This window comes from Sphaeramia orbicularis, chromosome 20 (genome assembly GCF_902148855.1).
Source record: "Sphaeramia orbicularis chromosome 20, fSphaOr1.1, whole genome shotgun sequence".
In the NCBI taxonomy this organism is placed as follows: Eukaryota; Metazoa; Chordata; class Actinopteri; order Kurtiformes; family Apogonidae; genus Sphaeramia; species Sphaeramia orbicularis.
The window spans coordinates 3,278,911-3,296,590 of record NC_043976.1 but is presented as its reverse complement, the minus strand read 5'-3'; the positions used below and the strand labels follow the sequence as shown (position 1 = coordinate 3,296,590).

At 42.4% G+C, this 17,680-nt stretch overlaps 1 protein-coding gene across 1 annotated transcript in view; it reads right to left on the bottom strand.

Annotated features, from left to right (window-relative positions):
• LOC115410980 (receptor-type tyrosine-protein phosphatase mu-like) overlaps window positions 1-17,680 on the bottom strand; it is a 188,462-nt gene that overhangs the window by 76,264 nt on the left and 94,518 nt on the right. Inside the window, 3 exon segments of the mRNA XM_030122845.1 lie at window positions 3,034-3,070; window positions 4,326-4,420; window positions 8,379-8,560. Of these exon segments, the coding sequence (XP_029978705.1) occupies window positions 3,034-3,070; window positions 4,326-4,420; window positions 8,379-8,560 (314 nt within the window).

Here is a 17,680-nt window from a genome sequence, read left to right as displayed (position 1 = left end):
TATGGAATTTTTTTGTTGTTATTTTTCTGCAGAAAGACAGAACTGTGATTAGATTTTTGTTTGTTCAAAACTACCTCTCAGGGAAAAGTGTAATACTAATGTTTAAAATACATTTAGTAATATTTTATTTATTTTATTTTCTATTTGATTTATAGCAGCAGAATTATATTATTCCTGTTTTTCTATATTCTATTGTCTCCAAAAATTGGGGGAAAAATGTTCAAAAATTCATAATAAATGCATTAAAGACATTTTGAGAGGTTTTCTTTCCTCCCGTACTGAACCGGAAAAAAAACGAACCATGGCTTTTAAAACCGAAAACGTACCGAACTGAAAATTTTGTGTACCGTTACAGGCCTAATATTAATATAATAATTATATAATTATTTGTAATGAGGTAGTAAGTTGTTTCCTCTCAGTTTCTTTTTGTTTTTTTTTTTGGGGGGGGGATCTTTCATCACCGTGGTGGAGGTGTGTTTTCAGTTTCAGCCTTTAATAAGCAGATCAAATTGCGGTGGGTGTGGCCTAACTAATGCTTAATTACATATACATATGTGTTGGTTCTGTGTCTGCTGTTAAAGATGTTTGGAGAGACGACAGGAAGTGAACCTGAAAGAGAAGCTTGTCAATCAGCCAATCAGGCATCAGACATCAGCCATTAAATCAAAAAGCAGCAGCATAGGAATCCAAAGATTAGCCACGCCCCCATTAGCTGTTAGCTCAAATGCCTCAAACCACTGTCAGTTGATTAAGGACCGTTTATTTACCACAGCTCCACCTCCATATGTTCAACATGAGCCAATGAGGATACAGGGATCATTAACATCATTCTAAAATAATCACTTCAATGACAAAATGGGTTAAAAATAAAGACAATCAAAGATGAAAAAGGCCTTGTTTGTATTCTGTCACATATTAGAATAATATTAAATTAACAGGAAAATGTCAAAAGAGTACAAGAAAAAACTGTGATTATAGAGAACTAATTTGGCTGTGAACCTTAAATATTAAACAATGAAACAATGAAATAAATAGATTTTATAAGGTAAAGTGGCAATCAGAGGGTTAGTTTTATATCAGTCTGAGTAAAACATTTGAACCTGGAGGTGAAGGTTTACGTTGTAGACGGTGTCAGATGTAAAACCCAACAGCATGCGACACCTGAACAAATATTTGTGTTGTTTGTGAATGTCCAATGAGAAGTCAGAGCTGAAGACGTCTCCATGACAACAGTCCTGTGGACCGCACCCCGACCACCGCTACGTGGACCGGGTCTGAACATGTGTGTATGAGGTGAACTGCATTCTGGTACTGGTAGTGTGAGCGGACGCCTCAGGCCGTTAAGCATTCAGCAGACGTTCAGCTCTCCTTGACATTCACATCAGCTCTGCTCACTGTTAGCGACCGTGGGTCCTCTCTGAAAAGGGGTGTGTGTGTGTGTGTGTGTGTGGGGGGGGGGGGGGGGGGGGGGGGGGTAAAGCCCCCTGGGACATGTGGTTGGCTGCTGCTGCATGACTGACAGGTGCCAGGGGAACAGCTCAGCCAATCAGCAGCTGGTGTCATTAGCCACAAGAACTGCGCTCCAATAAAAGCTGATTAAAGCCACAACAGTCGATTACAGCGTGTGTGAGATAATACAGGCTGTTCATCATGGATAATAGCGCTTTAGCTTATTTAGCTCTGATGCTAAACAACTCCCTGGATACCCATCAGACCTGTGGTACCCCAAACTACAGCATCTCAAAAGTCAAGAAGCATTTTACAACAAACTTTAAATAATATGGGAAAAAGTCAGACTATTACAAAAAACACTAGAAAAAAACTTGATTTCAACACATTGAATGAATTATGTAAATAAAGAGTCCATCATTACCTGTTGTAATATTTAGTGCATAAAGCTATAATAATTTGACCACTCGTGGTGTCCTGTGGATCATACGGACTCAGATCCATTTATCATATAAATGTTTTGTTCTACAGACTAAACCTGCATACAGATGGACAGACCAGTTGAAAGACACCCGTTTATGGTCCATTACACTTCTGGACTGGGCAAACCATTGGCAATCAGCGCTCCAACAACTAGCCACCATCTGTCTGTCATTACACAGAATGGAGCTGCTGACATCTGGAGCGCTAACCACTGACTCCAAGGGCAGGTCCCATCCAGCAGTCAGTAGGACCAGTCCAATCAGAATGACCAGTCCAATTAGAATGACCGGTCCAACCAGCAGGACCGGTCCAATTAGAATGACCGGTCCAACCAGCAGGACCAGTCCAAGAAGCAGGACCGGTCCAAAGAGAATAACCAGTCTACCCGGTAGGACTGGTCCAATCAATATGACCTGTTATGGAAGTAAATCTGTCTCATTAGATTTTGAATTATAAAGGCCATTGAATCTCTAGCACTGACTTTTTTTTTGCACTGAAATTAAGTATCTGAATTTTTTGTCTCAATGTTACTATGTTCATAAATTTAGAATAAAAAAAATTCAGATGCAAAAATTCGGATGCAAAAAATCAGATCGCACATCCGGGACACCAAGGATAATTAATGATTCTATCTCAAATCGAACTGCCTGCCAGCCAATCAAGTCACGTTAGGTTGGTCATGTGACGCTGAAAAAATTCAGATACTTAATTTCAGTGCAAAAAAAAATCAGTGCTAGAAATTCAGTGGCTTTTATAATTCAAAATCTGATGAGACAGATTTACTTCCAGACTGGTCCAACAAGCATGACCAGTCCAATCAGCAAGGCCTGTCCAATCAGAATGACTGGTCCAAACCCTTTCAAAGTAAAATGTATTCAACGCTTCATGTTTAATGAAATGAACTCGACACCTTTTAAAATACAATGCCATTGAACTCATCTTTAAAATGTGAAACTGCACCTCTAAAAATAATCAGTACAACAGAATCCCATGATACAGAGGACATGTCAAAATAAAACCCACTTCTGTCCTTTCACAATAAAAGACTAGTGCACACATTAAAGTGCAGCTTTGCCAATAAGGTGCAGTTCCTATTCTTACCTTTAGTGGCCACTCTCACACAGTCGATCTTCGTCTCCTGTTGGAAAGAGAGCAACATTAGTTTCCTGTCAATGAAAATGACAGCAATGACAACATTAGCTGCAACGTCTGGAAACTTTCTGCAGGAGCACACACATGTACAGACTCACAAACAGACACACATATAAACGCACACAGACACACAAACACAGACTGACACGCAAACACACACCCGTCGTAAACAGAGCGGACAGAAGGCAAATGGCTGTGGATCAGTGCCTGTGCTGGCATTTAACAACCAAAAAACACACTTTAACACACAGACACACAATGTAACACACAGGCACACAATGTAACACACACTTTAACACAAAGTGAGACAGGTTTGGTTTAAAGGCGTGAGGGAGAAGCAGAACATCTTGTGTGTTTCTGGTTTTAACAAACAGATGACAAATTAACCACAAGAGCTCATGAATATTCATGCTCACACACAGACACACAGACACACAAACACAAACACAGACACACACAGCATGTCTCTGCGGCGTGGCGACAGTGAAAAGCACTACTGTCTCTGTATTATTCAACACACACCAATTAAACATCCTGGCGTCAATAATTAACTCACAACACAATACAATCTGTGTGTTTCAACAATTTTGATAACACACACAGAGACACACACAGACCCACACAGATACACACAGACACACACAGACACATACAGACACACACCGTCCCCTCTGCAGCCTATTAGTGTCGCTGGTCAGGCTGGAACTATCTGCCCTCCTATTAGACTGGGTAGGTCTGTGTGTGTCTGTGTGTGTCTGTGTGTGTCTGTGTGTGTCTGGCTCTGTCCTTGTGTCTGTGTGTGAGAGTGTGTTGTTGTGTGTCATTGTGAGTCTGTGTGTGTTCTTATCAGTGTGCGACCTCTGTCTCTGTTACGCTTTTCTGCTTTTTATGACAGAATGAACCAAAAGTGAAGGAAACTGAAACAAAACTGCAGCAGGAATAGAATAGAATAGAATAGAATAGAATAGAATAGAATAGAATAGAATAGAATAGAACAGAATAGAATAGAATAGAATAGAATAGACGCAAGACAAAATACAAGTGTTGTGTTCTGACCTTGTTTTCATCAGTGAAAACATGGATTCTGTTTGTTTTGTAAATCTGGATTTAATGCATTCACCAACAGACGTGTTGTGGACAGGTGTGTTGTGGACAGGTGTGTTGTGGACAGGTGTGTTGTGCACAGGTGTGTTGTGCACAGGTGTGTTGTGCACAGGTGTGTTGTGCACAGGTGTACTCACCCCGTTTGCTGTACTGACAGCCTGGTAGTAGATGCCATAGCTCTTATGAGGCAGAAGAGGAGCGTTCCAGTAACCGCTGTAGGTCCTGTTATCACCTGCATACAGGTAGATACAGGTTAACATGCAGGTGTCAAACATGCGGCCCGGGGGCCAAATCCGGCCCACCAAAGGGTCCAATTCGGCCCGCAGGATGAATTTGTGAAAAACTGCAAAAATTACACTGAAGATATTAGCATTCAATGGTGTCAAAATCCTTTTCATTCAGGTTTCACATACAGACACATACAGTCCAATTAAATTTCAAGTGGGTCAGACCAGTAAAATATTATCATAATAACCTATAAACAATGACAACCCCAAATTTTCCCTTTGTTTTTTGGTGTAAAAAAGTAAAATTACATGAAAATGTAAACTATACGTTTACAAAAAATGTGAATAACCTGAAAAAATATGAACAAATGGAAATGTCTTAACAAAAGTAGATGCAATTTTACCAATATTCTACCTGTGACTAATTGTTTTGTGCGATTGTAAAGCACATATGTAAATGATAAACCGAGGTATAATGTTAAAATGTTAAAGTTGCACTTGTTTTTCTTAAGACAATACAAGTTGTTCATGTTATTCAAATTCTTAAGGAAACTTTGTAGATCTAAACCTGATCATAATAGAATTTTACTTTTTCACTGTTATTATTTTACTGGTCCGGCCCACTTGAGATCAAATTGGACTGAATGTGGGACTGAACTAAAATGAGTTTGAAAGCCCTGGGTTAACAGGTGAACAGGTGAACAGATGAACAGATGAACAGGTGAACAGGTGAACAGGTGAACAGATGAACAGGTGAACAGGTGAACAGATGAACAGGTGAACAGGTGAACAGGTGAACAGGTGAACAGATGAACAGGTGAACAGGTGAACAGATGAACAGGTGAAAAGGTGAACAGGTGAACAGATGAACAGATGAACAGGGGAACAGATGAACAGGTGAACAGGTGAACAGATGAACAGGGGAACAGGTGAACAGATGAACAGGGGAACAGATGAACAGGTGAACAGGGGAACAGATGAACAGATGAACAGGTGAACAGGTGAACAGATGAACAGGGGAACAGATGAACAGGGGAACAGGTGAACAGGGGAACAGGTGAACAGGTGAACAGGGGAACAGATGAACAGGTGAACAGGTGAACAGATGAACAGGGGAACAGGTGAACAGATGAACAGGTGAACAGGTGAACAGATGAACAGGTGAACAGGGGAACAGATGAACAGGTGAACAGGTGAACAGATGAACAGGGGAACAGATGAACAGATGAACAGGTGAACAGGGGAACAGATGAACAGGTGAACAGATGAACAGATGAACAGGGGAACAGATGAACAGGTGAGCAGGTGAACAGATGAACAGGGGAACAGATGAACAGGTGAACAGGTGAACAGATGAACAGGGGAACAGGTGAACAGATGAACAGGTGAACAGGGGAACAGATTAACAGGTGAACAGGTGAACAGATGAACAGGGAACAGATGAACAGATGAACAGGTGAAGGTGAACAGGGGAACAGATGAACAGGTGAACAGGTGAACAGATGAACAGATGAACAGGGGAACAGATGAACAGGTGAGCAGGTGAACAGATGAACAGGTGAACAGATGAACAGGTGAACAGATGAACAGATGAACAGGTGAACAGATGAACAGATGAACAGGGGAACAGATGAACAGATGAACAGGTGAACAGGTGAACAGATGAACAGATGAACAGGTGAACAGATGAACAGGTGAACAGATGAACAGATGAACAGGTGAACAGGTGAACAGGGGAACAGATGAACAGGTGAACAGATGAACAGATGAACAGGTGAGCAGGTGAACAGATGAACAGGTGAACAGATGAACAGGTGAACAGATGAACAGATGAACAGGGGAACAGATGAACAGGTGAACAGGTGAACAGATGAACAGATGAACAGGTGAACAGGTGAACAGGGGAACAGATGAACAGATGAACAGGTGAACAGATGAAGGTGAACAGATGAACAGGTGAACAGGTGAACAGGGGAACAGATGAACAGATGAACAGGGGAACAGATGAACAGATGAACAGGTGAACAGGTGAACAGATGAACAGGTGAACAGGGGAACAGATGAACAGATGAACAGGGGAACAGATGAACAGATGAACAGGTGAACAGGTGAACAGATGAACAGGTGAACAGGGGAACAGATGAACAGATGAACAGATGAACAGATGAACAGGTGAACAGGTGAACAGATGAACAGGTGAACAGATGAACAGGGGAACAGATGAACAGATGAACAGGGGAACAGGTGAACAGATGAACAGGTGAACAGGTGAACAGGGGAACAGGTGAACAGATGAACAGGTGAACAGGTGAACAGGTGAACAGGGGAACAGATGAACAGATGAACAGGTGAACAGATGAACAGGTGAACAGATGAACAGGGGAACAGATGAACAGATGAACAGGTGAACAGGTGAACAGATGAACAGGGGAACAGATGAACAGGTGAACAGGTGAACAGATGAACAGGTGAACAGGTGAACAGGTGAACAGATGAACAGGGGAACAGATGAACAGGTGAACAGGTGAACAGATGAACAGATGAACAGGTGAACAGATGAACAGATGAACAGGTGAACAGATGAACAGGTGAACAGGGGAAGAGATGAACAGATGAACAGGTGAACAGATGAACAGGGGAACAGATGAACAGGTGAACAGGTGAACAGGTGAACAGGGGAACAGATGAACAGGTGAACAGGTGAACAGATGAACAGATGAACAGGGGAACAGATGAACAGATGAACAGGTGAACAGGTGAACAGGTGAACAGGTGAACAGATGAACAGGTGAACAGGGGAACAGATGAACAGGGGAACAGATGAACAGGTGAACAGGTGAACAGATGAACAGGGGAACAGATGAACAGATGAACAGGTGAACAGGGGAACAGATGAACAGATGAACAGGTGAACAGGTGAACAGATGAACAGGGGAACAGGTGAACAGATGAACAGGGGAACAGATGAACAGGTGAACAGGTGAACAGATGAACAGGGGAACAGATGAACAGATGAACAGGTGAACAGGGGAACAGATGAACAGATGAACAGGTGAACAGATGAACAGGTGAACAGATGAACAGGGGAACAGATGAACAGGGGAACAGATGAACAGGTGAACAGATGAACAGGTGAACAGGTGAACAGATGAACAGGTGAACAGGGGAACAGATGAACAGATGAACAGGTGAACAGGTGAACAGGTGAACAGATGAACAGGTGAACAGGGGAACAGATGAACAGATGAACAGGTGAACAGGTGAACAGGTGAACAGGTGAACAGATGAACAGATGAACAGGTGAACAGGTGAACAGGTGAACAGGGGAACAGGTGAACAGGGGAACAGATGAACAGGTGAACAGGTGAACAGGTGAACAGATGAACAGGTGAACAGGGGAACAGATGAACAGATGAACAGGTGAACAGGTGAACAGATGAACAGGGGAACAGGTGAACAGGTGAACAGGTGAACAGGTGAACAGAGGAACAGATGAACAGGTGAACAGGTGAACAGGTGAACAGATGAACAGGTGAACAGATGAACAGATGAACAGGTGAACAGATGAACAGGTGAACAGATGAACAGGGGAACAGATGAACAGGTGAACAGATGAACAGGTGAACAGATGAACAGGTGAACAGATGAAGAGATGAACAGGTGAACAGGTGAACAGATGAACAGGTGAACAGGTGAACAGATGAACAGGGGAACAGGTGAACAGATGAACAGAAGAACAGGTGAACAGGTAAACAGGTGAACAGGTGAACAGGTGAACAGGGGAACAGGTGAACAGGGGAACAGGTGAACAGGTGAACAGGGGAACAGATGAACAGGTGAACAGGTAAACAGGTGAACAGGTGAACAGATGAACAGATGAACAGGGGAACAGGTGAACAGATGAACAGGTGAACAGGTGAACAGGGGAACAGGTGAACAGGTATCTGGCTACATTCTACTGACCAACGCAGAAGGCCAGTGGCTGGCGGAGGTCGTTCATCGGTAGTTCAGCGCTGAAGTAGTACTGGGAGTTGAGCAGGGTGGCGTTCTGGAAGTGAATGGGAACCGGGTAACAACGCAGAATCTCTGCAGTGCCTCTCCTCTGCCTGCGGGGGCGCTCCTCCTCCACCACCACCTGGTACTTACTGCAGACAGACAGACCGTCACAGAACACTCCTTAGGTTCATTATTCAGCTCTGCCTCGGGTCCAGTACATCACAAAACCAGCACCGGCTCGGTCTCATGACTGGAGCCACCAAGAACATCTGACACCACCTCAGCTGATTAGTGATTGATCTTATGTGTTATTTGTCTTATTAGGGACCGAGCCGAAAGGTAAGGCCCTCTCACACAGTGAGAGGCCTTGCCTGCAAGCAAGGCCCTATTGTTTTTCATTCATTTTTTATTTTTCCGACGTCACTTTAAACTGGAATTTGACCCCCTAAACGTGCTCAAAAACTCACCAAATTTGGCACACATGTCAGGCCTGGCAAAAAATTAGATAAAATGTAAACATTTACCCCATAGGTGCTCTCTAGCGCCACCTATGTGAAAAAAAACCTTAACGGCCCTAGTGGCCAGTAGGAATGTCGTAGAGACATGGAACCAGTGCCAAAATGTTTCTTGGATGAAGCACTACAAATGATACACCGACACTCATGACCTAACTCCAACAGGAAGTTTGCAATATGCCTTTCAATATAAAATTTTTTAAAACGAACTCGTATGACACTGTTTGTCGTATTGACTTCTAACTAGTACCAAAAGATAGAGTGAACCCTCCTCAAAAAAGTGATCTCGTACTTTTTCCAGAACTGTCTTAGTTTTTTTTTTAGAAGCCCGCAAAGTTGCGATGTTTGGAACTCATTTTTCCCTTTGCAGTTTTTCCCCACATGTGACATATCTATCCATTCACGGGACTCACCGCAACACTCACATGCAAAATTTCTTGAGATATGATGTACGGTTATTGATTTATAACAATTTGTTTATTTTCATACTTTTTCTACTTTAGACTGCCATTTGACCCCCTTAACATGCTCCAAAACTCACCAAATTTGCCAAGTATGTCATGGCTGGTGAACACTTTGATTCAATATCAAAATTAACCCCTTGGGTGCCAAAATGGACTCTGTAGCGCCACCTTTGTACTAAAAAACACACAAAATCTGCCCTAGCGGCCAGTAGGACTGTCACAGAAACATGAAACAAATGCCAAAATGTTGGTCTGATTGAGCCGACAAATCATACACTGACACTCATGAGCTAACTCCAACAGGAAGTTGGCAATCTGCCTTTGAAAGTTACTCTACGTTTCTGCAATTACTGCTTATTCATTTCAGACTTTTGACACAAATGTTATACCTCATTACATTCCCACAAGTCTGCAGAATCCAAAAGTGAAAGAATTTTTCAGATACGACCTACGGTTACGGAATAATCACGATTTTTTGAAGAGTATGTTTGGTTTCACTTTTAACAATGACAAAATCCCTATATAAAGCTTACCAGTGGTGGCTTGTTTGTGTTTGACGATGGATCAGTGGTTAAAGCTGTGGTCTCCTGTGCAGAAGGTATGGGTTCAAACCCCAGACAGGGCACTGACCTTTTTTTTTTTTTTTTTCCCTTTTCCCCTTCCCTCACATTTTAAAACTGGTTTTGCTGGATCGCGGGGGAGGCAGAATGGCCGGTGCGAGGTCCCGCCCAATGCTGCTTGCAGCTTTAATTAGGGACCGAGCCGAAAGGTAAGGCCCTCTCACACAGTGAGAGGCCTTGCCTGCAAGCAAGGCCCTATTGTTATTCGTTCGTTTTTATATTTTTTGCCCGACCGCCACTTTGGACTGGATTTTGACCCCCTAAACATGCTCAAAAACTCACCAAATTTGGCACACAAGTCAGATCTGGTGAAAAATTTAATAAAATGTACAAATTAACCCCATAGGTGCCAAAATGGGCTCTCTAGCGCCACCTAGATACACAAAAATGGCCCTAGCGGCCAGTAGGAATGTCGTAGAAACATGAAACAAATGTCAAAATTTTTGTCTCATCTAGCCCGATAAATCAACCACTGACACTCATGACCTAACTCCAACAGGAAGTTCAGAATGTGCCTTTCAAAATAAAATGCTCAAATTGCAAACTTCCAGTAGGAATGTCATAGACACATGAAACCAACGCCAAAACTTTTGTTTAATTGAGCCCAACAAATCACGTGCTGACACCTATGAGCTAGCTCCAACAGGAAGTTCGCAATATGCCTTTCAATATAAAATTTTTAAAACTAACTCGTATGACACCGTTTGTCGTATTGACTTCTAAATAGCACCAAAAGATAGAGTGAACCCTCCTCAAAAAAGTTACATCACACTCTTTCCATAACTGTCTTAGTTTTTTTTTTTACAAGCCCGCAAAGTTGCGATGTTTGGAACTCATTGTCACTTTGGAGTTTTTCCCCACATGTGATATATCTATCTGTTCACGGGACTCAGCACAACTCTCACATGCAAAAATTTTTGAGATACGATGTACAGTTATTGGTTTATAACAATTTGTTTATTTTCATACTTTTTCTACTTTAGACTGCCATTTGACCCCCTTAACATGCTCCAAAACTCACCAAATTTGCCATGTATGTCATGGCTGGTGAACACTTTGATTCAATATCAAAATTAACCCCTTGGGTGCCAAAATGGACTCTGTAGCGCCACCTTTGTACTAAAAACACACAAAATCTGCCCTAGCGGCCAGTAGGAATGTCACAGAAACATGAAACAAATGCCAAAATGTTGGTCTGATTGAGCCGACAAATCATACACTGACACTCATGAGCTAACTCCAACAGGAAGTTGGCAATCTGCCTTTGACATTTACTCTACGTTTCTGCAATTACTGCTTATTCATTTCAGACTTTTGACCAAAAAGTTATACCTCATTAAATTTCCACAAGTCTGCAGAGTCCAAAAGTGAAAGAATTTTTCAGATACGACCTACGGTTATAGAATAATCGCGATTTTTTGAAGAGTATGTTTAGTTTCACTTTTCACAATGACAAAATCCCTATATAAGGGTTACCAGTGCAGCACTATGTGTGTCTGACAATAAACTAGTGGTTAGAGCAGCAATCTATTGTACAGGATTCCTGGGTTCAAAGCCAGGGCAAGACAATGACTTTTTTTTTTTTTTCTTCCACTCACATTTTAAAACAGGTTTTGCTGCATTATATTGTGGATACTGGACATTTTGCACACATTACAAAGTACATGGAGTACATTATTTCAAAATAAAACCCTTATTAAAAAAATAAATAATGTCTATGACATAACTTCTTTTCATTTTCATGACCAAATGCTCAACTGTTTGTACAATGTTTCTTCATTAAAAAGTACTCCTTCTCACAGACACACATGCTCACACAATAGGGTTTTTCCAAAATAAAAGCCTTAAATGTGATAAATTATCACTTTTATGCTCAATTATTCATACAATTTCAGTTCATTTTTCAAACTGATTCTTTCTCTCACATACAAAACAAATGCACATACACACAGTAGGGTTTCCAAAATAAAAGTCTCATTTTAAAGGTGATGGTGGTTTCAGCAGAGGGTCGCTGGTGTTCTGTACAGATGTAAGGAGGACGGACACTAAAGGGTGGGAACTGGTATGGGGACGGAGAGGTGTGAGTGGAGCTGAGGTGTGGACGGTCACGGGAGGGGGATCGCGTGGGAGGCGGAACACCCTGTGCGAGGTCCCGCCCAATGCTGCTTGCAGCTTTAATTTGTGGTTGATCTTCTAAACAGACACACTGTCGTGTCAGTGCGCTGTACAGATGGTGTTATTTCAAATCATCTTGTCCTGCTTCTAAATTACAGATGATGCATTCTGGGAACATCTAAGGCCATGGGTCCTTTCCATAATGACAGTTCAACAAAGTTAAACTATCAAATATATATAATGAGTTATATTTACAGAACCACATCAACTCAAACTCTGGCAAACTGGAAAATGTCATTTAATCTGTAAATTTCTTTCTACTCAGACACAAAGCAGCACCTGAAGGCACCTCAGCTGGTGTGACCTGTGTGTTTCCCGAGGGATTGTGGGAAACAATAGTTGTGTTTTTTAGAGGAAACCCATTTAGGACATGAGTCATACATCACATGACAGCGAGGGCGTGGACGTAGAACTGCAGGATTGTCATGTTTCCTGCTGGACAGGAAACAAAAGGAGGACAGGAAGACACTGGAGACAAAGGACGAGCTGAACCTGGACCAGGTTCAGCAGATCCACATTGGACCACATCAAGCTGCTGTAGAACTGATCCGTTCACATAGGAGTCAACTTCTGGCTTTTTTTTTTTTTCTAATAGTTCTATCCAGATCCAGAATTTATAGTTTTCAGATTTTGTGTTTTAGTGCTGATGAGAAACTTAAAGCAATAAAACAATAAAAACTCACATCAGAACACTGAGTTTCATCTACTGAGAATGTTTAAAAAAAAAACAAAAAACAAAAAACAGAATGGAGTGAAACTCCAGAAGAAGACAGGCGGTAATAATATCAAAAGGTCAGTCCCTCTGATGTCCAGGTACATTCTGTCTTCTGTCCACATGTCTCTGTTTTATGTCCATCTACACTAAGGTTCTGAGACAAAGCAGGTCTGTGTTGGAATGAAACCAAACCGAGCAGGTGATTATTTCATTATCATGTAAGAAACCTTTAAATCAATCATTAGTCAATACGCACTGATAGATTCATTAATTCAACAGATCATTCACTTCATTTTACAACTCAACTACAGTTGCAAAGTAAAGTTCCTGCGGTTGCCATGGTTACACAAACCAATAGATGAACAAATTGCAGAGATCAGTTGATCTGATTAATGAGTTAACATCATCAGTGAAACTTTTACATATCCGTCTTATGTCATGTTGTTGCATTTTATTTCAGATATTTTTTGGCTGAGCGTTCATATTCTGTCCAGTCTTGGTTGTTTTTTTTGGTGGAACGTTCATATTCTGTCCAGTCTTGGTTGTGTTTTTTGGTGGAACATTCATATTCTGTCTTGTTTTGGTTGTGTTTTTTGGTGGAACGTTCATATTCTGTCTAGTCTTGGTTGTGTTTTTTGGTGGAATGTTCATATTCTGTCTAGTTTTGGTTGTGTTTTTTGGTGGAACGTTCATATTCTGTCTAGTTTTGGTTGTGTTTTTTGGTGGAACGTTCATATTCTGTCTAGTCTTGGTTGTGTTTTTTGGTGGAACGTTCCTATTCTGTCTAGTCTTGGTTGTGTTTTTTGGTGGAACGTTCATATTCTGTCCAGTCTTGGTTGTTTTTTTTGGTGGAACGTTCATATTCTGTCTAGTTTTGGTTGTGTTTTTTGGTGGAACGTTCATATTCTGTCTAGTTTTGGTTGTGTTTTTTGGTGGAACGTTCATATTCTGTCTAGTCTTGGTTGTGTTTTTTGGTGGAACGTTCCTATTCTGTCTAGTCTTGGTTGTGTTTTTTGGTGGAACGTTCATATTCTGTCTAGTTTTGGTTGTGTTTGTTGGTGGAACGTTCCTATTCTGTCTAGTCTTGGTTGTGTTTTTTGGTGGAACGTTCATATTCTGTCTAGTCTTGGTTGTGTTTTTTGGTGGAACGTTCATATTCTGTCTAGTCTTGGTTGTGATTTTTGGTGGAACATTCATATTCCGACCAGTCTTGGTTGTGTTTTTTGGTGAAGCGTTCATATTCTGTCCAGTCTTAGTTGTTTTTTTTTTGGGTGGAACGTACATATTCTGTCTAGTCTTGGTTTTGTTTTTTGGTGAAATGTTCATTGGAACATTCATATTCTGTCCAGTCTTGGTTTTGTTTTTTGGTGGAACATTCATATTCCGACCAGTCTTGGTTGTGTTTTTTGGTGGAACGTTCAGATTCTGTCCATGCCTGTGATTCTCCTGTGGAACACTACATACAGGTTCTGCATCCTCCTGTTCTCCTGAAGGTTAATGTTTCCTTGTATCTTGGCTGAACCAAACCCATGTACAAATGTTCTTCGTGTTCCTCCATTCCGCAGACATTAGTGTCAACAGGAAACTGACCTGAACTTTACCATGAAACCACCAAAACGTGTGGACAAAGAGGCTGAACGTACAGATTTAGACCCCTCCCCCACACGGTGTGTTGTGCTCATTGTCGTTGTTCATCCACTGTTTCCTCCCCCTCTTGTCTCTTTCATCCCTCGTCTTCCTCAAACCGTCTCCAATCACATTTCTGCACACGCTTCCACTTCGCCACTTGTTGTGTGTAATACAGTAATCAGATTACAGCTGCAGGTCGCCCGCGGCAATGCCTTTTGTCCTGCGATCTGAGGCTCTTATTCAGAGTGTGTAACATGGGCCGACATACACAGACGCACACTTTTACACAACACCGTGTTGGAAGAAACAAAAGCAAAGTTAAATATAAACACAAATGCACAAACATCCAATGGTATCTGGAGGATTCATCTGTTCAATCTGATGGATTTACATCAGCCGTCGAGTCAATTAACACACACAGCGTCACACAACCACACACACAGACACACAAACCTCCACACAGACACACGCAGTTAACACACAGTCACACAAACACACACAGACACACACAGACACACACTGACACACACGTCTTGTTTCTGCATAATACAACCAACACAAATCTCCTGGGTTGAAAGCTTCCACTTTCCTCGTCGCGCTCTGTAATCGGCCACATCACAAAAACCACACGCTGCGCTTTCCCACGTTGCCTGAACTACACACCATCTCTGCATCCGAACAAACATCTGTACTGTTCAACCAAACGCTATACCCTGAACATCACAAACAGCACCTCAAACCGACTCCGTTAATGAGTCATGAACAGAAAACGTCACAAAAAAAGAGAACACTGAACTCTGTGACGGTTCAACCTGGATTTAACAACAACCATAAAACACTTGAATCTATTTACAAAATGGAATACAATCAGATTATTGGTTTTTTTAACAGATAGAAATGTTCAGTGAATTAACATAACAAGTACACTGCCTGGCCAAAAAGTTGCCACCAAAAAAGAAAAAGAAGGTCACACATTAATATTCCATTGTGCCACACATTCACAGTGGCATTGTTTCGAAAGGCTTCTGCAATGTCACAAGATTTATTTCCATCCAGTGTTCTACAAATTTTTCACCAGATCTTGTATTGGTGATGGGAGAGCCTGACCGCTGCACAAAGCCTTCTCCAGCACATCCCAACGATTCTCAGTGGGGTTGAGGTCTGGACTCTGTCTCATGCTTCCTGAACGACTCTTTCACAATTTGAGCCTGATGAATCCTGGCATTGTCATCTTGGAATATGCCCGTGCCATCAGGGAAGAAGAAAATCCATTAATGGAATAACCTGGTCATTCAGTATATTTAGGTAGTCAGCTGACCTCATTCTTTGGGCACATAATGTTGTTGAACCTAGACCTGACCACATGCAGCAACCCCAGATCATAGCACTGCCCCCACAGGCTTGTACAGTAGGCACTAGGCATGATGGGTGCATCACGTCATCTACCTCTCTTCTTACCCTGATGCACCCATCACTCTGGAACAGGGTCAATCTGGACTCATCAGACCACATGACCTTCTTCCATTGCTCCACAGTCCAATCTTTATGCTCCCTAGTAAATGGAAGCCTTTTTTCTGGTTAGCCTCAACGATTCATGGTTTTCTTAAGGCTTCACAGCTGTTCAGTCCAAATTCCTTGAGTTCCCTTCGCATTGTGCTTGTGGAAATGCTCTTACTTTCACTATTAAACATAGCCCTGAGTTCCACAGTTGATTTTCTTCGATTTGATTTCACCAAACATTTAAGTGATCACAGATCACAATCAATCAGGATTTTTTTCGCCATTTCCATTCCATGTCTTCCTTCAAGACGATGGTTCCCCACTATCCTTCCAGTTTTTAATAATACGTTGGATAGTTATTAACCCAGTTTTAGTAGTTTCTTAAATGTTTTCTCTGCTTAACGCATGGCAATAATTTCACCCTTCTCAACCAGACTAAGACCTTTTCCATGACCACAGGATGTGTCTTTTGACATGGTTGTTTGTGAAATGAGAGGCTATTCATTGCACCAGTTGGGGTTAAATAACTTGTTTCCAGCTGAAAGATAATCACCCATGCAATAATTATCCAATAGGAGGCTCGTACCTATTTGCTTAGTTAAATCCAGGTGGCGACTTTTTTTTTTTTTGTCTACAAACAAGGACCAAACAGACTTGGACGAGACTATGGGTCAGATGGCGGTCTGTGGGTCTTGTAGGATGGCGGTCTGTGGGTCTTGTAGGATGGCGGTCTGTGGGTCATGTAGGATGGCGGTCTGTGGGTCATGTCGGATGGCGGTCTGTGGGTCATGTTGGATGGCGTTTGGTGAGTCATGTCGGATGGTGGTCTGTGGGTCATGTAGGATGATGGTCTATGGGTCATGTCGGATGGCAGTCTGTGGGTCATGTTGGATGGTGGTCTATGGGTCTTGTAGGATGGCGGTCTGTGAGTCATGTCGGATGGCGGTCTGTGGGTCATCTTGGATGGCGTTTGGTGTGTCATGTCGGATGGTGGTCTGTGGGTCATGTAGGATGATGGTCTATGGGTCATGTCGGATGGCAGTCTGTGGGTCATGTTGGATGGTGGTCTATGGGTCTTGTAGGATGGCGGTCTGTGAGTCATGTCGGATGGCGGTCTGTGGGTCATCTTGGATGGCGTTTGGTGAGTCATGTCAGATGGTGGTCTGTGGGTCTTGTAGGATGACAGTCTGTGGGTCATGTTGGATGGCAGTCTATGGGTCATGTTGGATGGCGTTTGGTGAGTCATGTCGGATGGCGGTCTGTGGGTCATGTCGGATGACGGTCTATGGGTCTTGTAGGATGGCGGTCTGTGGGTCATGTTGGATGGCGGTCTGTGGGTCATGTTGGATGGTGGTCTGTGGGTCATGTTGGATGGCGGTCTGTGAGTCATGTTGGATGGCGGTCTATGGGTCTTGTAGGATGGCAGTCTATGGGTCATGTTGGATGGCGTTTGGTGAGTCATGTCGGATGGCGGTCTGTGGGTCATGTTGGATGGCGGTCTGTGGGTCATGTCGGATGACGGTCTATGGGTCTTGTAGGATGGCAGTCTGTAGGTCGTGTCGGATGGCGGTCTATGGGTCTTGTAGGATGGCGGTCTGTGGGTCATATCGGATGGTGGTCTGTGGGTCTTGTAGGATGCCGGTCTGTGGGT